Below are 19,693 nucleotides of genomic sequence, written 5' to 3'. Positions count from 1 at the left end.
CAGTTCATTCTATCACCAGTGCCTCATGGGACTCACCTCTCGCTCTGGGCAGTGGCAGAGTGGATTCCCTCTCCCAAAGACCAGCCGTCTGAGCCCAGGCTCTTCCCATGTGAACCGTGGCTTCCAGCCCCTCACCTGGCCACACAGTTTGTGTCACTCACTCTGCACCGGTGGAGCCTCCTTTTGCTTCCTGACAGTGATGCCTAGCCAGTGCTCATGGTCACTTGTGAGAGGGGCATTTCCCTTGAATTCTCTTGCCAGCTAATTCAGAATAGAAAAAACCAGTCTTTGACACATTTCCTCCCAATACTGCCCAGCTGATCAAGATGATCACTATCAGAATTTGATGAAAGATCCTTGTGTTCTCTAAAAAATAAAACCCTAAAGGAACCTCACTTGGGGATTTCCCTAGAGCAAACAGACTCTACAATTTTATTTAAATTTTAAGGCAACACATCCAGATTTGCCTGTTTTCAGGAACTGCCTGACTTGGGGGTTTACTGTTAACTTTGAAAACTGAACCTCTGCCAATCTTACTGTGTGAGGTTATGTTGTATTCACTAAGAAAGTACAAATCCCTTTGAGTTCTGAGGAGAATAAAGTTAATTGTACTTGTCCTGCAAATTCTCATGTGGATGCTAAAAATATCACCATGAATGTTTTCTCCAGGAGAGAGTGCTATGTGCCTGCCTGGTGAACCACTGTTAGGGAGGGAAGGTGGAGGCTGCAGGTGGCATAGCAGGTAAACACGCTGTCCCTAGGCAGCATCTCACAGATTGGGGGGGACGTATTCCCTCCTCAGCAAAGGCATCTGTTATATGCAGGTCACCTCAGCTGGATGACAACAGAGCCTGGAAGAAACGTGGAGTTGGCAGGGGAAGGAAGACCAAGCACCATCAATGGTTCTCTGCGTAGGTGAACATTTCTGCCTGAAGTTCTCTCTAGCTCCACCTCGTGCCCTACTGCTAATACTCGGCCAGATGACAAAAACAAGCCACAGACAGATGAGATGAGGTCTCTTCACTGGCTAGGTCAGCAAGGAGACTCAATGTCTCCTTTTCCATTTCAGAAAGACTATTTGAAGTCTGGATGAATAAAGAAGGATGAAACATGCACAGACTCAAACTTAGACTAAGTATATATTTTAATTTCTACAAGGCCCCCCTTTCCAGTTTTAGGGAAATTTAAATGAAGTGTATACAAATCAGACATTACCAATATGTACAAAAGTATTTTCTACAGTTTTTGAACAATACCAGCTATATCATGTTTCATTTGCAGTAAACAGGACATTACAAAACCAGTCCAATAATGCCTTGTCTATTAAGAAGTACAATACACATAATTCAATTTTTTAAAAAAATAACTTAAAATACAGAACAATCCCCTTTATGAAGAAAAGCTATTTCTGTAGTCCATTCAGTAAACACACAAGTTGAATGCTGCAGCTGAGGGCTGTTCTTTTCCATGGAGAAAACAAACGAGGCTTCTAGGGCCCACCTTTTCAGGGTAAAATTCTACCCACAGCACAACAGGCTAAGTTATTGCCTGTGGGAGGCAGAATTCTAAAATGCCCCTCCCCCTATTTCATGCCCCAATCCCAGGAACCTGTAAATGCGATACCACTTCTGTGATTACATTCTGTGGCACAGCTGACCTTAACATAGGGAGACTGTCTCAGTGGGCTTGATCTAATCACACGAACCTTAAAACAGAGGAGGAAAGGCAGAGAGACCTGAAGCATGAGAAGAAGGCCTCGATGGGTCATTGCTGGTTTGAAGACGGAGGGAAGCACACAAGAAGGAATGCGAGCAGCCTTAAGGAGCCGAGAAAGAGGACCCCGGCTGACAGCCAGCAAGGAACTGAATACTGCTAACAATCTGAATGAAATTGGAAGCAGATTCTTCCCCAGAGCCTCCATAAAGGAATGCTGCCCTGCTGACCCTTGATTTCAGCCTTGTGAGACCCTGAGCAGAGAATCCAGCCATACTGTGCTGGACTCATGAGCTACAGAACTGTAAGCTAAGAAATGAGTGCTGCTTTAAGCTGCAAAGTTTGGGGTCATTTGTTACACAGCAATAGAAAACTAATACACTGCCCACAGGTAACTCTTCTTAACGTAATTAGATTTGGCAGTTTTTGTTTGGGTTCTAAATGCAGTTTCTTTCCACTGTGTATTATTAAAGCAATATTCTCCTCTGCAGGCAACTTCTGAAAACCCTTCATATGATCGCACGTTGTTTTGTATTCACTATCAAGTATGTCTGTTTGACTTAGGTCCTATTTTCTAATGTATTCTCATCTATCAACTTGGCAAACAACTGGCCACTTAACCCTGTTTATGAACCTTTTATGGGTGATGGTTTTAATATATCCAAGGTCACCCCTCCATCCATCAGGGGTGGTCAGATCCCTCCAACTGAGGGCTCTTTCCCGCTTCCTAAGTACACCAGGCAAGCCCTGGGGTAGGATGGCACAGAGTTCTGCATCAAACATCCAATATGAATTTCTTCTGCGTAACTGGATTAAACTGGCACGAAGGTGATTAAGTACACTTGGGGAAAAAACTCAAACTAAAGGTTAAAAAAAAAATCTCACCAGTTTTTACAGGTCAAATCATTTTTGCAGGAACCACCCAAGACTGTGAAAGTATGTAATCTATGCAGTACTGCACACCCCGATTCCCTGTCTGTTGTCGTAGGTTTACCATCTCACACAAGGCTTCACTGAGTCCGTGCAGGCCACTGAAACATGGAAACATGCTGGCGGGTGCTGAGAACAGTTCAACTGCTCTTGCATCTGCCTCTTACTTGAAAGACTTAAAAGTAAAGCCCTGCAAAATGTGCCCAGGATGGTGGCAGGGAGATCTTGGTGTTACTTTTGAAGTCCACTCTCCAATCAACTCCTCCAGGGGCACACACATCAGTTTTGTGCAGCAGACCCCAGTGGCCACACAACCCCATGCCAATCCTGCCTGCTCCATGGCCTCCACCCCACACCTATGCTTGAGAGAGGCCCTCCAAATATTTAAAGCGAATAGAGCTTAGGACGACACATGTTTGGTGCCAATGAATTTTTAAAAATTCATTTCTCTCTCTGATGGAATTCTAATATATATTATATAAGAATAATGCACCAAAAGGTACTAAGCACCAAAGCATGAACTGGAATAGGTTTTTTGTTTGTTTGTTTGTTTGTTTGTTTTTTCAGTACACGGGCCTCTCACCGCTGTGGCCTCTCCTGCCACGGAGCACAGGCTCCGGACTCACAGGCTCAGCAGCCATGGCTCACGGGCCCAGACGCTCTGCGGCATGTGGGATCCTCCCGGACCGGGGCACAAACACGTGTCCCCTGCATCGGCAGGTGGACTCCCAACCACTGTGCTACCAGGGAAGCCCTAGAATTGTTTTTTTTACAAACCGAACTTCTGATAGTATTTATTAGAAAGCACATAAAACGTTAGGGCTTTAGAGAGAGTGCAGGTATTTATAGTTAAGGCTGATTTACTCTTCTTAACCTCACGCGCCAGCCTGAAATAATACAGTGGGCTGTGTGGTGACTACTTTCCTGATCCTCTGAGACAACAAAGAAGTAAGGAATGAATTAAGAACCCCAGAGCCACTGCCTTATACTCCTGGCTACCATTAGTATCAATTCTGGGCAGTTTGTTTTTAAGAGCACACATGTATAAGATTCTGTGTAACTGGTATATAAGTATTTGGTCACCTTTCACAGTTCTCCTTCACAGTTCTATGCTTGGCAGCATATATGCTAAAACCTTAAAAACGGGCAAAAAGAATCTGTATTCTAAGAAATACATGAGATGGAGAGAAATAATCTAGCTAAAATAATATTGCAAATTATATTTAAATTTCATGATTTCTTGATTCAAGAAAATGAAATTCATTTCCATAGTTGGCTACTGTAAAATGTGGCATATAAATATTTTTAGGAGACATGTCTGTATTTTAAATTCTATGCACATGTAAATGAACAAATAACAATAAGTGTCTATTTTTCAACTTCATCTCTAATATTGAAACAGAACAGACTGTCATTAAGTTTCTTAAACTTTTAAGTTACCAGATATTTACAAATAAGATATAATTTGTATCAAAAAAAGGGGACACTTTCAACTATATCTGCTGCTTTCACTGGGACTCCGGTGATGAGAGTAACTTCGGTCACTTTCACTGTCAGAGCCATAAGATCTACAACTCCTGTATAACAAAACAAAAACAGAAATACCTTTTAATTATCAACCCTTTGAATTCCTCTTGTAGCTTCTTTTTTGATATGAGTGGCCTGAAAGCAAGTGGCTTGAAGAGGCACAGCACAGTGGGTTGGCGAGTGGGGTACTGACTGTGGCAAACTTTTCAAAGATGTCAATGACAGATGGTGGTAATATCAAGGTTAAGATAAAATAAAGAAACTTCTTGGGGAATTACTTGAAATCCACTCATATATGTGAGAATAATTTTCCATGTTACCCAAAATGAACATCAATATTTAATTAGACTGAGGAAGTAAGGGAAAAAAGGCCCACAAAGAGAATTTCATTAAAAGACAAGGAAATCAAAATCAAATCAAAATGGGAGCCCAATGAGGAGTGAGGGTGAGGTGGGGCAGGGACAGGACCACTGGGATAGTGAGTCAAGAAGACTTGGTTATGGTCACCATTCAGTTATTTCGAAAAATATTCACAGAGAGTCAGTCACTTTGCTAGATGCAAAGGGCACACACAGAGTAGACTATGTAGAGTTTCCTGGGGCTCAAGGATAGTATAGAATAGGGGGCAAGATAAATAAAGCACATGCGGCGGGAGGGCAACATATCTCAGAGTGAGCAGTCAGGAAGGACTTCCCTGGAGCAGTGAGTGGGTTGCAGTGGAGACCTGCAGAGTAGATGAGAATTGGCTATTTCAAGAGGCAGGAGGGGAGATGGTGAAGTGGGCATGTGAATCTCTAGGCAGAAAAAAAAAAAGGTTCCAGAATGTTAGTGCAGGGAAGACAGAAAAGCCCAAGCTGGAGCTGGTAGGTGGAGAGGCCTCCATGTAATGCTGAGGAGCATGGACCTGCCCCTGAAGGCAGTGGGTCATCCTTGAAGAGTTTCAAACAAGGGAGTATCCAGATCACACTGATATCCTACAAGCAAGACTGACTGTAGTTGTAAGGTATGGGGGAAGGGTAAGACCAGAAGCCACCAGGAAAGGGACATTACAAAAAGCAACCCACAAAGACTTCTGCAGTATGAGCCATATGTTACATAAAACATCTATAAATACATACAATATATAAACATTTTTAACCATATAAACTGCAATCCTAAGTGATTATTATATATTATATGTTACATTTTTAAAAATATTACCTTTTTAAAATTTAAAACACTGACAAATTGGCTGTTAGTTCTAGCAAGCAACCCTACTTAAAGAATGGGCTGGGCTTCCCTGGTGGCGCAGTGGTTGAGAGTCCGCCTGCCGATGCGGGGGACACGGGTTCGTGCCCCTGTCCGGGAAGATCCCACATGCCGCGGAGCGGCTGGGCCCGTGAGCCATGGCCGCTGAGCCTGTGCGTCCGGAGCCTGTGCTCCGCAGCGGGAGAGGCCACAGCAGTGAGAGGCCTGCGTACTACAAAAATAAAACAAAACAAAACAAAAATAAACAAACAAACAAAAAGAATGGGCCATGGTTTGAGTGGCCTTCTCTCCTTATTCCTTCCAAAAGAAATGTTTGTCCAAGGATATGTGAATATTTAAAAATCCATTTTAGATTCAAACATTAACAACCACCAATAAATATTACCCAGCAACTCTTTTTTTTTTTAGCTGTACACAGGCCTCTCACTGTTGTGGCCTCTCCCGTTGCGGAGCACAGGCTCCGAATGCACAGGCTCAGCGGCCATGGCTCACGGGCCCAGCCGCTCCGCGGCATGTGGGATCTTCCTGGACCATGGCACGAACCCGTGTACCCTGCATCGGCAGGCGGACTCTCAACCACTGCGCCCCCAGGGAAGCCCCCCAGCAACAAACACCACTTTCAGTAACTGCCTTTGGGTTGATGAAGTTCAGGAAGAGAAAGTATTTCTGTCCTCAGAAGATGGTGCTTTCTCTTGTACAGCAGTCTCTCACCCCACACCCCAAGTGCCCACAGTAACTTACAGTGAGTGAAAGAACAGAGACCCACCTGGACCGCCTATTGTAGCTTCTGCCTCGGTGATAACTGTCGCTCCTCTGGCTTCTACTTCGACTCCGACTCCTGCTATAGTAGCTATCGTAAGTGTAGGACCTGCTTTAAGAGCAATAACAAACACTAAATCTTCCCATTCAAATACTCATATATTCCCATTTCTTTTCAGGTTCTTAAGTGTCCTCTTAGAACATGGGCACCATATGAAAGTATGAAGACACATCTGCATAACAAGTACTGGAAACATTTAACAACTGCCCCAAATCAGACTTACCGTATTAAACAGAAAAATGTTAAGTTTCTTTTCTGCATTGAAAAATATCACAAAATTAATACTGAGTTAGTTCAACTGAATCTCGTGGATCTTATTAGGCAATTATAGTCAATAAATCCCTGCCATTACAATTCGACATCAATTATCACTTTTGACACTAGAGCACAGTGCGCCAACAGATTAAAAACTGTTCAAAAAGACAAACATATGTTTTTCAATAAAATACAACACGTTTTAAAAGGGAATTAAGGGCTTTATAAAACAAGGCCCTTTTAATTCTGCCCCCGCAGGTGGTTTCCCAATCCCTGTCCATACCTGGACCGACTGTGGGGATCATACGAGCTGCTCCTGGATCTGCTCCTGCTGGACGTCCTAATAGTAATCACATGAGGGGCTATCAACTTGTGGGTCAGGACAGGCTATAGCAAAAATCTAGACATTTATTTGCCCATCAAGGAGAAAACACAATGAAATCCAGCAGCTATATTTATTTCATTTTCATATCAAAAGTATATTGGAATTTTTTAAAAAAGCATGTTGGATTTCATAAGAAAGTTTATAAGTTTTACACAATTCTTCTATGAGGTGCACATCAAGAAAGTCGCTGGGGAGGAACTGGGTGGGGAAGGGGAAGACACAGGTGGGACACTTGCACACACACACACACACACACACACACACTTCTTCCTTTGTCCTTTTTTTTTTTTTTTTTTTTTTTTGTGGTATGCGGGCCTCTCACTGTTGTGGCCTCTCCCTTTGCAGAGCACAGGCTCCCGACGTGCAGGCTCAGAGGCCATGGCTCACGGGCTCAGCCGCTCCGCGGCATGTGGGATCTTCCCGGACCCGGGCACGAACCCGTGTCTCCTGCATCGGCAGGCGGATTCTCAACCACTGCGCCACCAGGGAAGCCCCCTTTGTCCTCTTTTAATAGTCCTCCTTTCCCAATATCTAACCCGAGTCAAGAGATGACTGCAGATGGAAACTTAGGTTAAAGAGGATGTACTGGGGGTTCAGGTAGTAGTCAGGGCCTCTTTTAAATATTTCTACTGCTTCTCTTGCCTCACTCTGATAAGATCCCATCTTGAGAACAGCCAGTAAGAATCCAATAGCTCTTTGAAAGAAAGAACTAGGTGAGAAAGTAGGCCTGTCTGATAGTCAGCAATGACAAGATCCTTTTCAACAGCTACCCTACTCTGCGTGCACAGGGCAGGCCTTCAAAAGAAGACAGATGGAGACCCCACAGTAGGACAGGATTCACAAGCTCACCTATGGCTTTTGTAACTGCGGTAGGAACTGCTCCGGCTTCTTGTGCGGCCTCTGCTGTACCACCCTCTGCTCCGACTTCTGGAGTAGCTTCTTGATCTACAAGTAAGAGTGGAAAAAATATAAATCATGTTAACTCATTATGCTGTTAAAACGAATTACTAGTAGGGCAGGAGGGGGAAAACCCAACAAGAGGAAAGGTCTCTGGAAAGGTCTCTCATGAACTCCTCACAGTGGGTATCACAGAGACAGCTAATGAGGGTTTAAACTGAACAGAATAAAGAGAAAACAGAAAAGGCTGACACAGGTATGTTCATAGGAGCTCCACCTGTAATACCAGAAGAGGAAACAATCCAAATCTCCATTAACAGTAGAATGGGTTAAAAAAAAATTAACACAGATATATACTGAAATATTCTAAAGTAGGAAAATGAACTATAGCTGCTATGTATCAACAGAGGTAACTCTTGGGAACATAATGTTGAGTGAAAAAGGCAAACGTAGAATATCTATACATATAAAAAAGGATTTTGTTTGAAAAGCAAAAGCAACATTATATATAGAAACATTTATAGTAAAACTACAAAGAAAAACAACAACATTATAATAGAAGTTTAGAATAATGTTTAACTCTAGGAGAGAAGAGAGAAGGTAGGGTAGCATCGGGTAGGACTACATTAGGTATGTCAAAGCTCTATTTTTAAAGCTAGATACCATTTAAAATTATTTTTTATACCTTAATCATTAAAAAAATTTATACTTATTTAATATTTAATAAAACAAACAAGAAACAATGCAATTTTGCCCCCACCCTGCTTCCCCTAGTTTATACTTGTCATTCAGGAACTGAACAATACCCCTGTGTATGTACTACTCAGGTAATATCTTCATAGGTTTTATTCAGTATGTACTTATGTTTTGGAAGACAGATGCAGTTTATTGGCAAAGACACATTCTGTTCTCATAAGATCCTAGTCATTTACTCAACGAACAATTATAGAGCGACTCTGTTAGCTGAATGAAAGATGAGTAGCAAACAGCCCCTGACTTCACTGAGTTTGCAGGCCAGAAGGGAAGTCAGGCCCACATAAGTAACCGAATCAGGGAGGCAAAGTTTAGCTATCTCAGTCTACTACCTGTGAGCTGCCCAACTTAAGAGCAAATTTCTTAGCGTTTCCATGTCTCACTGTCTTCATGTATGAAATGAAATACCACCCACTCCAAAGGCAGGGGCAGGAAGGCAGATGAGAATGGCATCACCAAGAGCTCAGAGCTGTCTTGAGTGTAAACCGGTAGGTACACACCGAGCGGACGGGAGGCTGGAGTAGCTCAACAGGCACCTTCATCTAGAATTATGAACCCGGAGAGAAAAGGCCAGGATTCACCAGCTCTCTGGGCCTTGTTGGGAGTCAGAGCAGGAGGAGGTAGAGACACCAACAACTCAAGCATGGAATGTCTGAGAGGGAATGAGGAGAGCTAGCAGAGGGCTTCTAGAAGGACTGAAGGGACTGAAAACATGCCCTGGCACTGGCCATGCGGAAGTGCCTGAAAATCTTGGTCAGCTGAGTGAGATGGGGGAGGAAAGGCACAGAATACAAACTGCAAGCAACTGAAGAGTAAATGGGAGATGGTTATTGTAGATGGTAAATGTTGGCTCCTATTTTTAAAGAAATCTGGGTAAGGGAAGAAAATGACTGACAGATAACTAGGAGGAAAAAAAGTTAAAGATTCTTACTGCATTTTTAAGTTCAAGTGATGAAAATCAAGCACAACGTAATAAAGGATATGAGTCAGAGGCAGTGAGGCAAAACCATGAAACATTTACAAGGAAAAGAAAAATACAAATTACTTGTTAACTTCATACCACCATCATCAATTTTTTTAGTTTTAAAAATGTTCATTCTCTGCATTAGCCAGTCTATGCTGATGACAAAAATTAGACATAACTTGAACCAAAAATCAACCAATCAATCAATCTTAAGATGATCATTTTTACCATTTCCTGCCCCTTGAATAAAGATCAACTAGCTGCATGTCCTCGGCAGGTAACTTTGCCTCTCTGGCCCTCACCTTCCACTTGTATAAAATGGAGGGTTAGATTACTGATCTCTAAATCCTACATATTCTGTAAATGTAAGATTCCCTTCTAAGGCATCACTAACAGTAGAGAGAGTGGCCTCACTCCTTCAAAAATGGAGAACTCACCACCTATCACGGCAACTCACTGCAACTGCCATGGAGTTTTAATTGACAGCTATAGTTTTTTTACCCTGAGCCCAAATTTCTTCCCCTGAAATCTCCACTCCCTGTGTCTTCAGTCTGCTCTGTGAGTCACTCAGCACAAGTTTTCTCCTTATTCCCTCCCAGATATTGGGAAATAGTGATCTTGTCCCTAACTCTGATGTTCTTCCAAGCAAAACAATAACAGACTCTCCTTGGGAGAAAAAAAAGGAAAAGAGAATAATGCTCACCGATAAGATGATGTGGAACTTCTCGATCGACTTCTTGAGTGACTGTAGGAGACAGACCTTGTTCTGTGCCTTGATTTGGTCTCAGATTTACTTCGCGATCTACTTGGACTCCTGGACTGGCTATCGCCATCCCGACTAGGTGTCTGCTCATCACTTGAACTCTCCTGATTTCTTGGCCTCCGGTTTAAGCGTGCTGTCTTTCTTACTTCATCAAAGAGAGACCCAGGCCGAACTTTATTTTTGCTTTTAATTTCTATTCTCAAGCCTTGTGGTTTCATTTCAGGCACAGTAGTCAGTGCCTTAACTTCCACAGCACTTGATGTAGTAGCAGATGGTGCTGCCAGGTTCCCCACACCTTGCAGGGGCTTCCATTTATTATCCATGAGGCTGGTCTGGCTTTTCTCAGCCACCTCTCTCTTCACAGTGCTTTCTACAGCAGTGGCCAAGCTGGCGGAGCTGCTGTCCTGTTTTCCCACCTCACCCACTGTTTTGCTTTCTGACATGCTGCTTTCCTGTTTTCCCAACTCTGCCTCAGGATGCTCTGCTGGCATATCCTGCTTTAGAACAATGCTTATATCCGGGGTGTCAAGGCTTGAATTTCCTAGAGGGGAAGCCCCCTCGGCCTTTGCTGGGGAACTCCTATCAGGAGTGCAAATCTCCATGTTGTCATCTGTTTGAAGCAGATCCTCCACTCCGCTTGGGATGCTCTCTTCAATATGCTGAACTTTCGGGGGAGAACTGACTACATTTTCCTCAGTGCTTAAAGCTGCGGGAGACACACTGAGTTTACTATCATCTTTAGTAGGCTGATCAGTATCTGATGAAACCGTTATTGGATTATGTTTACCTGAAAGACTGCCATCTTCACAGGGCTTCTCAGTTTGGGGAATATTTTCTTTTACGGCTTCACTGTTTTCAGAAAGTTGTTTTTTCTCTTTTGCTTCCTGAGTAACTTGCTTTTCATTAATCTCCTCCTCCTCCTCTTCACCAAATTCTAGTGGAGGCTGCCAGTGAAATGCTTGTTTTCGTTTTGGAGCCTTGTGTTTTTTATCTTTTTTCCCTTTCAATTTCTCTTTTGCTTTTTTGGTATGTTCCCTTTTAAGATGCTCCTTTGAGCTGTGTTTATGCTTGTGTGGTTTTCCTCTACCGTTTTCTGAATTGGAATAGAACCCCTCAGAATCAGAGGTTGATGACCGCGGTTTGCTTGATTTCCAGGCACTATTACCATCAGGCAGTAAAGTATTTGCTGAAGACTTAGTTGTTGGTTTGGCTTTGATGTGAATTTCACCCAACTCTGACTCAGAATCTGAAGTGGCTTCACCTTCCTCCTTATCAGAAGATGGCCGGGAATTATTTTTACTGTTTTTAGTTACATCTTGTTCAGAATTTGACTCAGAGTCCCATTTACTCCCAGCATAGTTCTTCCTTTTGGGCTTACTGCCATTTCTAAAGTGATCAGAAGGACTTTCTTTCAAAGTTCTTTTTTTTGAATGAGGACATTCCCGTTCAGGCTTAGATTTCTCTTCATCTCTTTTTTTCTCTTGTTTATTATTCATGTCCATTTGGACTTGCTTCTCTTTTTCCTGGGCTGACTGTGTAACACGAACACTTGACTGTTCACTGTCTGAAGAATAATCTAAAGATGACCTGCTTTCACTGTACTTTCTATGACATGAAGACTTGTCTCTGCCTTTGACATATTTATTACGAAGTGTCTTTTCAGAGCTGCTGCTGTGCCTTTTATTTGAGGTGTTATTTTTTTTCCCATTGGATCTAAATTTTCTCTTGGCTCGTCTTCCATCATCACTGCTAACAGAAGAGTATGAAAATGATCTACTACACCGTGAGTGGTCACTGTATTTATTTCGTGAATGAGATCTAGATGAGGGAGACCTAGACCTTGAATGTGAACTAGCTAAACTTCGAGACCTTGTGTATGACCTGGAATAAGATCTACTCCTAGAAGATCTACTCCTTGACCTTGGTGAGCTTTCTGAACTTCTATCACTGTATTTTGAATAAGCGCTCCGATCACTTTCTGAATTTTTTTCTCTTTTATGGTAGGATGATGAACTACCAGTCTCTTTAACATTTGCTAAACCATAAGTGCTTTGGATGGGCAGCAAATGGGTTGTTTTAGCTTTCATTTCCTGGATTCGTTCATAAGAGGGCTTCCAGGGCTTCTGTCCAGGCTTCCACCTTGAAGGAGGGGGGCTGTCACTCAGTGGTATTACAGGAATATTTTCTGCCACCACTGGTTGTACTAAAACATTTTCATTTTGTGTCACTGTTGCTCTTAAAGGTTCTGTTTTAACAGGTTTATTTTCACTTAACTGAGAGGCTGTTCCTCTTGGTGATTTTGATGCTGTTCTTTGGTGCCCTGACTTAGAACTAGATCTGGACTTTGATCTACTTCGAGAATGTGATGAGGATTTTGATGGAGTCCTTGAGCTTCCTCTAGAATAAGACTGTGAGTGAGATTTTGATCTGTATGAGTCTCTGCTGGAATGGGTTGAAGAGCTCTGGTCATCCTTATCAGATTTAGACCAGTCCCTCTTGGATGAGTGATGAGATGACAATGAGGAAGAACGAGATCTCCTTTCTCTATCACATGAGGATTTCACTCTTCGGGTGGAAGATCTTAAGGATTCTATGTCAGATGGTACAATAATCCTTCTCTTCTTAGTCTGTTTGTGCCTTCTGCAATGTTTCTGCTTTTTAGCTTTCTTTTTATGCTTAACCTTTTTCTCTTTTCTGCGTTTTTTATGGTGACCATCAGAGTGTCTTGCTGTACTTAGATCTGAATAATATCCATTATAGGACCACGATCGGGATCTCTGGGACAAGCTTCTTTCATCCCATCGGCTTGAACAGGGGTCACTTAACCTATAGAAAAGGACATAATATGCATGCAATTATTTACAAGCATGTTTTCTATGCTTTAAAATTAAAACACATTTGTTGTCAATACAAATGCATCAGCAAAAGCTTAGTTAACAACCAAGTACTGACTCTGTCAACACTTTAAGCACACGCAGGAAGGATAAACCAACAGTTGATAGGCCTGGTCCCGACCTTGTAATTTCAAAGAGATCACTACTATCAGACTTACAAAAGGATTTTTTTCAGAGCCAAGCCAAGAATTTTCAAATTCAATAGGAAAATAGTTTTGAAAAGCAAACCAACTACAGCAATCACAAAAGCACTGCTGACCTACCGAATTCCGGGCTATCATCCACTCAATAACACTGCCTCCAGGAATAATTTCTGAGGGAGAATCAAATCAAGTTCCCAAACAATTCTGTTAATTCTCTGCAGATACAGGATAACTGCCTGAACTTTAGGTAAAGCCTCTTTTTCTTTTTTGGCCACACAGCTTGTGGGATCTTAGTTCCCCGACCAGGGATCGAACCCGAGCACCAGCAGGGAAAACTCCCGAGTCCTAACCACTGGACCACCAGGGAATTCCTTAAAAACATGACTACTGTTTTTACCTCAGCCCCAGAGAGGTAATCAACAACTTTCCCCTAAGGTTTTAGTTAAACTACTTAGTACAGAAATGAGGGGAAAAGTACATGACAATAGATGCAGACTTTACAATATCTCAGTGGTAATGTCAGGGCTCAAAACTGAGAGTTCTCAGTGCCACTGTGTCTACACCACTTCCACGCAGCAGACGCATACCTTTTCCTCCCTCTTCTAACTTCGAATCATTCTGCTGGATGTCCACAGAGAAAAACAATTCTACCATGAACAATTACACAGGGTCCTACTGGTATATTTTGCACTAGCTATTCTGGGGCCAGCCCCATTTCTAAAATAGATACTGCACTGTGGAGTGTCACTGAAGACAGGAGATGGATACACTTCTGAAGAAACAAAAGTCCCTGGGGTCAGAAGTTAACACACACACTGGGTACAGTTTTCCCTATCTACCCATTTATTCATTAGTGACTATGAGAACAGGCTAGGAAAGAATCTGCTATATTATTTTTTTTAAAGTCCTGATTATTTCTAAAATTGAACAAGAAATCTTGAAGAAATTCAGGAGGGTTTTATAGTCTTGTGAGGGAAAACAGAATTTTGATTTAAAAGCACCCAAAGTCAAGCAGCCCTCCTCCCATTTCACCAAGCATTCCCAAACGTATTCTCTTTGGTCACAGTCTAATTTTAAAGGTAAATATTTAGTAAAAGTCCAGAAATATGTCTCTATCACCTTAAGACTTAAAATATAGAGGACATAGGAGTGTACTTATACTTACTTATCTCCTTTACTCCATTTTTCTCCACTAGGCGGTCTATATGCTCTTAATCTCTGCATTTCTTCTTTCCAGTGAGGAGGAGTTTCACTGCTATCGTCATCATCTGATTCGGAACAGGATCTTGATCTTGGAGGTGTGTGATAGCGCTTTAAAAACAAAGTTAGGAATAACTATCTTCAAAATATCTCTTAATTGTAATCTGCTATAGGACAGAGGTAGGTATAAGACCCAATCTCTGATGCCATTCAAAGGCAATAACGACTGAAGTACCAAGAAGATGGTATGAAGTTGTGTTGAACTAAAAAAAATGGGAAAGCTGGAGATTCACTTGTAATCACACACAAAAATTTCCTCTTTTAACTCCTAATGGTTATATTCATTAACCTAGATTATTCCATATACTAACATTTCTCAGCATACTGATTATTTCACATTCATTTCATATTCAAACCCATTCAAACACAGCAGTAAACACTAATCTAACAGCAGTGCCTTCCCGTAACTATACAGAATACAACTAGCTCCTTGGACAGATTTTGGACTATACTTAAGATTAAAGCTAGGATTTTGCTTATAGGTAAAAACACTTTACCGCTTAAGATAAGTAATTTGAAAAAAAGTCCAGTTTTAACACACATACAATTGTGCCCCTTCCTTTAATCTTCCGTCCAGACTTTGATACAGATGGTTTCTGATCACTTACAATGGGTGTAGTATCAGGAATCTTCCTAGAAAAGAAGATTGAAAATTTAAAAAAAGCAAATGCTAGGCAGTTTTCTCAATGTTTAAATGCAGAATTTATGTTCCATCATACAAAAACACTTCATTTAGATTCAACACTTTTGTAGAATGAGGCACTCCACATAACCTAATTTTCTAAGCAAATCCTTTAAATACAAAAACTTAAAAAAAAGTAACCCAACTGAGTAGAAATACATTATACTAGTATCAATCTTTTAAAGTACAGAACTACTTTCAAAAAAATCTTTTAGATGTCTCTTGTCAAAACAGTAATGTTCTTAGGGAATTCTGAGGTATTGTTGACTCTAATGCTCAAGTGTTTTGAGTTTTAAATTTTATTTCATATATATATCTTAAAATATTTATTTATTTATTTAATTTATCTCGGCTGTGCTGGGTCTCAGTTGTGGCACACGCATCTTTACTTGCAGCATAGGGGATCTTTTAGTTGTGGCATGTGGGCTCTTTACTTGCAGCATGCGGGCTCCCAGTTGCGGCATGCATGTGGGATCTAGCTCCCTGACCAGGGATTGAAACCAGGTCCCCTGCCCTGGGAGCACAGAGTCCTACCCAGTGGACCACGAGGGAAGTCCCTTATTTTACATTTTTAATAGTTTGTCTACCCTACAGCTTATAGCTGCCCCTCCTTCAATGCTCTGAATATGCTACTTTATCTTATGGGTAATTCTAACAGTATAGTTTTTATGGCAGCTACAGTCCTCCATGCCTGAGAAGTCTTTTCATACTTGAGTTTGTTTTGTGTCTGTTATTATTAACATAATGGCTAGCTTTTATTGAGGACATACTATGTGTCAGGCGTTATATTAATAAGCATTTTAAACATACTTTTATTGGGTAAAAATATATAACATAAAATTGGCCATTTTAACCATTTTTAAATGTACAATTCAATGGCATTAATTATACTCACAACGTTGTGCAACCATCACTACTATCTTTCCAAAACTTCTTCATCACCTCATCCCGAAACTCTACCTATTAAGTAATACCTCTCCATTTCCCTCATTCTCTTAGCCTCTGGTAACCTCTAATTTATGGCTGAATAACATTCCATTGTGTATATATACACACCACATTTTGTTTATCCATTCATCTGTTGGTGGATGTGTGAGCTGTCTCCACGTTTTTGCTACTGTGAATACCGCTGCAATGAACCCTGGAGTACAAGTAACTGTTTGAATCTATTTTCAATTCTTTTGGATATGTACCTAGGAGCAGACGTGCTGAGTTACATGGTAAATCCATGTTTAACTTTTTGAGGAACCACCAAACTGTTTTCCACAGCAGCTGCATCATTTTAGACTCCTCCTAGCAATATATGAGGATTCCAATTTTCTCCACATACTCACTGACACTAGTTCTTTGGGGTTTTGTTTTAAATTACAGCCATCCTAGTAGGTAAGACACAGCATCTCACTGTAGGTCTGACTTGCATTTTCCTAATGACTAATGATATTAAGTATCTTTTCACATGTTTGTTCCCCATTTGTACATTTTCTTTGGACAAATGTCTATTGAAGTGCTTTGCCCATTTTTAAAAAAAAATTTTATTTATTTATGGCCATGTTGGGTCTTCGTTTCTGTGTGAGGGCTTTCTCTAGTTGTGGCAAGCAGGGGCCACTCTTCATCGCGGTGCGCGGGCCTCTCACTATCGTGGCCTCTCTTGTTGCGGAGCACAGGCTCCAGACACGCAGGCTCAGTAATTGTGGCTCAGAGGCCCAGCTGCTCCGTGCCATGTGGGATCTTCCCAGACCAGGGCTTGAACCCGTGTCCCCTGCATTGGCAGGTGGATTCTCAACCACTGCACCACCAGGGAAGCCCTCTGCCCATTTTTTTTTTTTTTTTTTTTTTTTTTTTTTTTGCGGTATTCGGGCCTCTCACTGTTGTGGCCTCTCCCATTGCGGAGCACAGGCTCCGGATGCGCAGGCGCAGCGGCCATGGCTCACGAGCTTAGTTGCTCCGCGGCATGTGGGATCTTCCCGGACCGGGGCACGAACCCGTGTCTCCTGCATCGGCAGGCGGATTCTCAACCACTGCGCCACCAGGGAAGCCCTCTGCCCATTTTTAAACTGAGTTGTCTTTTTGTTGATATTGCTCATGCTTTTTGTGTCAAATATAAGAATCCACTGCTGAACCTAAGGTCATGAAGGTTTACCCCTATGTTTTCTTCTAAGAGTTTTATCGTTTTACTTCTTATATTTAGGTCATTGACCCATTTTGAGTTAATGTTTGCATATGATGTGAGGTAGGGTCCAACCTCATTATTTTGCATGTGGAAATCCAGCTGTCTCAGCACCATTTATTGAAGAGACTATTCTTTCTCCATGGAATGGACTTTGCACCCTTATCTAAAATATAATGGCCATGCAAAGTTTGAATCTCAGCATCTAAAATTAGAATTTTTATCATCTTGGGCCAGTTATTTAGCTCTCTGAGCTTCAGCTTTCACACTTATAAAAAAAGATAACACTTCAACTTACCTCATAGGGTTTTATACGAATTAAAGAGATAATGTATGAAAAACTGTTAGTTTAGTGCTTTGCATATAGTAAGGGCTTCCCCCCCAGAGCAGGGTTCTCAAACTCAAAAGCTGACAGGCAGGTAATGTAAATCAGTGAAGTGGACACAATAGAATAGTTCACTTTCCACTTGATTATTCTTCCACTTGAAGAATAACAGTTCAAGCCCAGTAATACACTTCAACTTCTCTTGGTCAGGAGACAGCAGAGATTGGTATGAATAGGGACAGCACTCTGAATAGCCACTAATTTTTGCCTTGCAGTGAAACAGAACCAATGTTTTGGAGGATTCTTCAATTTCTCAAGAGAAGACAAAATTCTGAATTTTTGTATGAGTCAACAATGTTTGATCCAGTATATGAGCCAATGGTGACACTGTCCTGAGAGGTGTCATGAACCTAAGGAATATAATGAATCCAATTCTGGACACCTGGGAGCGAATTTTTAAAAATAAAACAATAATATGAAGGATAAATAACATAGGTCTATACTCCAATGTTTTCATGATCCACCAGTTTTCTCTTCTGCTACAGAGGCTCTCAGACCATGAGTAGGTCCCATATTTCAGGGTCTGAACCTCAATCATGGGGGACCAGATATTGGATGTTCTGTGTGTCCACTACGCCCATCCTCTTGGAGACTCACACTGCTCACCTAATCCACACGCCACTGAGGTACTAACCAGAGGTCAATATAATAAATGATACTGGGAAAAAAAAAATCTAATAGCCATATATGTATGGGTTTATTTCTGGACTCCCAATTCTACTCCATTGGTCTCTATGTCTATCCTTATGCCAGTAACACACTATTTTTTTTTGAATTTTATTTTATTTTTTTACACAGCAGGTTCTTATTAGATACCACACTATTTTGATAACTGCAGCTTTGTAGTAAATTTTGAAATCAGGACATATGAGTCCTCCAACTTTGTCTTTCTTCCTCAAGATTGTTTCGGCTATTTGGGACACCTTGCAATTCTATACGATATTGGACATTGACTTTTCCATTTCTGCAAAATCTACTGGAATTTGACTGAACCCATAGCTCACTCTGAGTAGTACTGACATCTTAATATTAAGCCTTCCAATCCATGAACATAGAATGTCTTTCCACTTATTTAGGTTTTAATTTCTTTCAGCAGTATTTTAGATATATACCTATAGTTTTCATTGTACAAGTCTTTCACCTCCTTGATTTAACTTATTCCTAAGTATTTTATTCTTTTAGATGTTATTTTATGGAATTACTTTCTTAATTTCCTTTTCAGATTGTTCATTGCTGGTTGTTAATAAGTGTTATAGAGGCATTAGTTCATTTAATTCTCATAACAACACTATGAGGTAGGTACTATTATCATCTCCATTTTTAAAGACAAAGAATTTTAAGATTAAGAGGTTAAAAGTGTTGCCCAAGGTCACGGAAAGAAATGAAACTTGACTCTTATAACCATTTTATAGGGTTTTCCCAACCAGGAATCCGGCTCCAGATAAGCATACAATATTACTATAAGAGAACCTTGACTAAAAAGTATATTATAGTCTTTTCAGTCATTTCATATTCATGACATTATTTGATTCTCACATGAGAGATGTAACAGGGACTCTTGGCAGGCAATTGTTAACCTCGTTTTCCTCATGAAGAACAAAGCACTGAACCAAATGACTTGCCTATTAAGTGTTCGGCACAAATTACTGTTCACCTAGGAACCTTTTAGATGCTGATCCAACGCTGCCACCCTCTACCTCCTCCCCACAACATTCTGATTTAATTTGCTGTATGGCCCAGTAACTGGTATTTTTAAAAGCTTGCCAAATTACTCTGAAGTGCAGGTAAAGATGAGAACAAATGAATTAGAGCAAGTGTGGAACCCAGCTTTCGCTAAGTGAATTATAAGTGATAATGAGCTTAACTGCTGGTAAATTCAGTAAGGTGGCAAGCTCACTAAGGTTGAC

At 41.1% G+C, this 19,693-nt stretch overlaps 1 protein-coding gene across 7 annotated transcripts in view; it reads right to left on the bottom strand.

Moving 5' to 3' along the window:
- Window positions 1–1,127: 1,127 nt before the first annotated feature.
- The window catches only part of NKTR (natural killer cell triggering receptor), a 45,602-nt gene continuing 27,036 nt past the window's right edge, over window positions 1,128–19,693 (bottom strand). For 4 of the 7 annotated variants that reach the window (XM_059077532.2, XM_067005617.1, XM_059077530.2 and 1 more), the window contains 7 exons: window positions 15,098–15,185; window positions 14,458–14,603; window positions 10,196–13,081; window positions 7,728–7,823; window positions 6,777–6,833; window positions 6,185–6,289; window positions 1,128–4,220 (listed from right to left, as the gene is read on the bottom strand). In XM_059077532.2, coding sequence (XP_058933515.1) covers window positions 4,133–4,220; window positions 6,185–6,289; window positions 6,777–6,833; window positions 7,728–7,823; window positions 10,196–13,081; window positions 14,458–14,603; window positions 15,098–15,185 — 3,466 coding nt within the window. In that variant the 3' untranslated portion in view covers window positions 1,128–4,132. Of the gene's footprint in view, window positions 4,221–6,184; window positions 6,290–6,776; window positions 6,834–7,727; window positions 7,824–10,195; window positions 13,082–14,457; window positions 14,604–15,097; window positions 15,186–19,693 lie in introns of those variants that run through there. The other 3 variants (XM_059077529.2, XM_067005619.1, XM_067005618.1) reach the window with 3 other exon arrangements.

This window comes from Kogia breviceps, chromosome 10 (genome assembly GCF_026419965.1).
Source record: "Kogia breviceps isolate mKogBre1 chromosome 10, mKogBre1 haplotype 1, whole genome shotgun sequence".
Taxonomy (NCBI): Eukaryota; Metazoa; Chordata; class Mammalia; order Artiodactyla; family Physeteridae; genus Kogia; species Kogia breviceps.
Note: the sequence above shows the minus strand (reverse complement) of the source record. Positions and strands in the feature narration are given on the sequence as shown.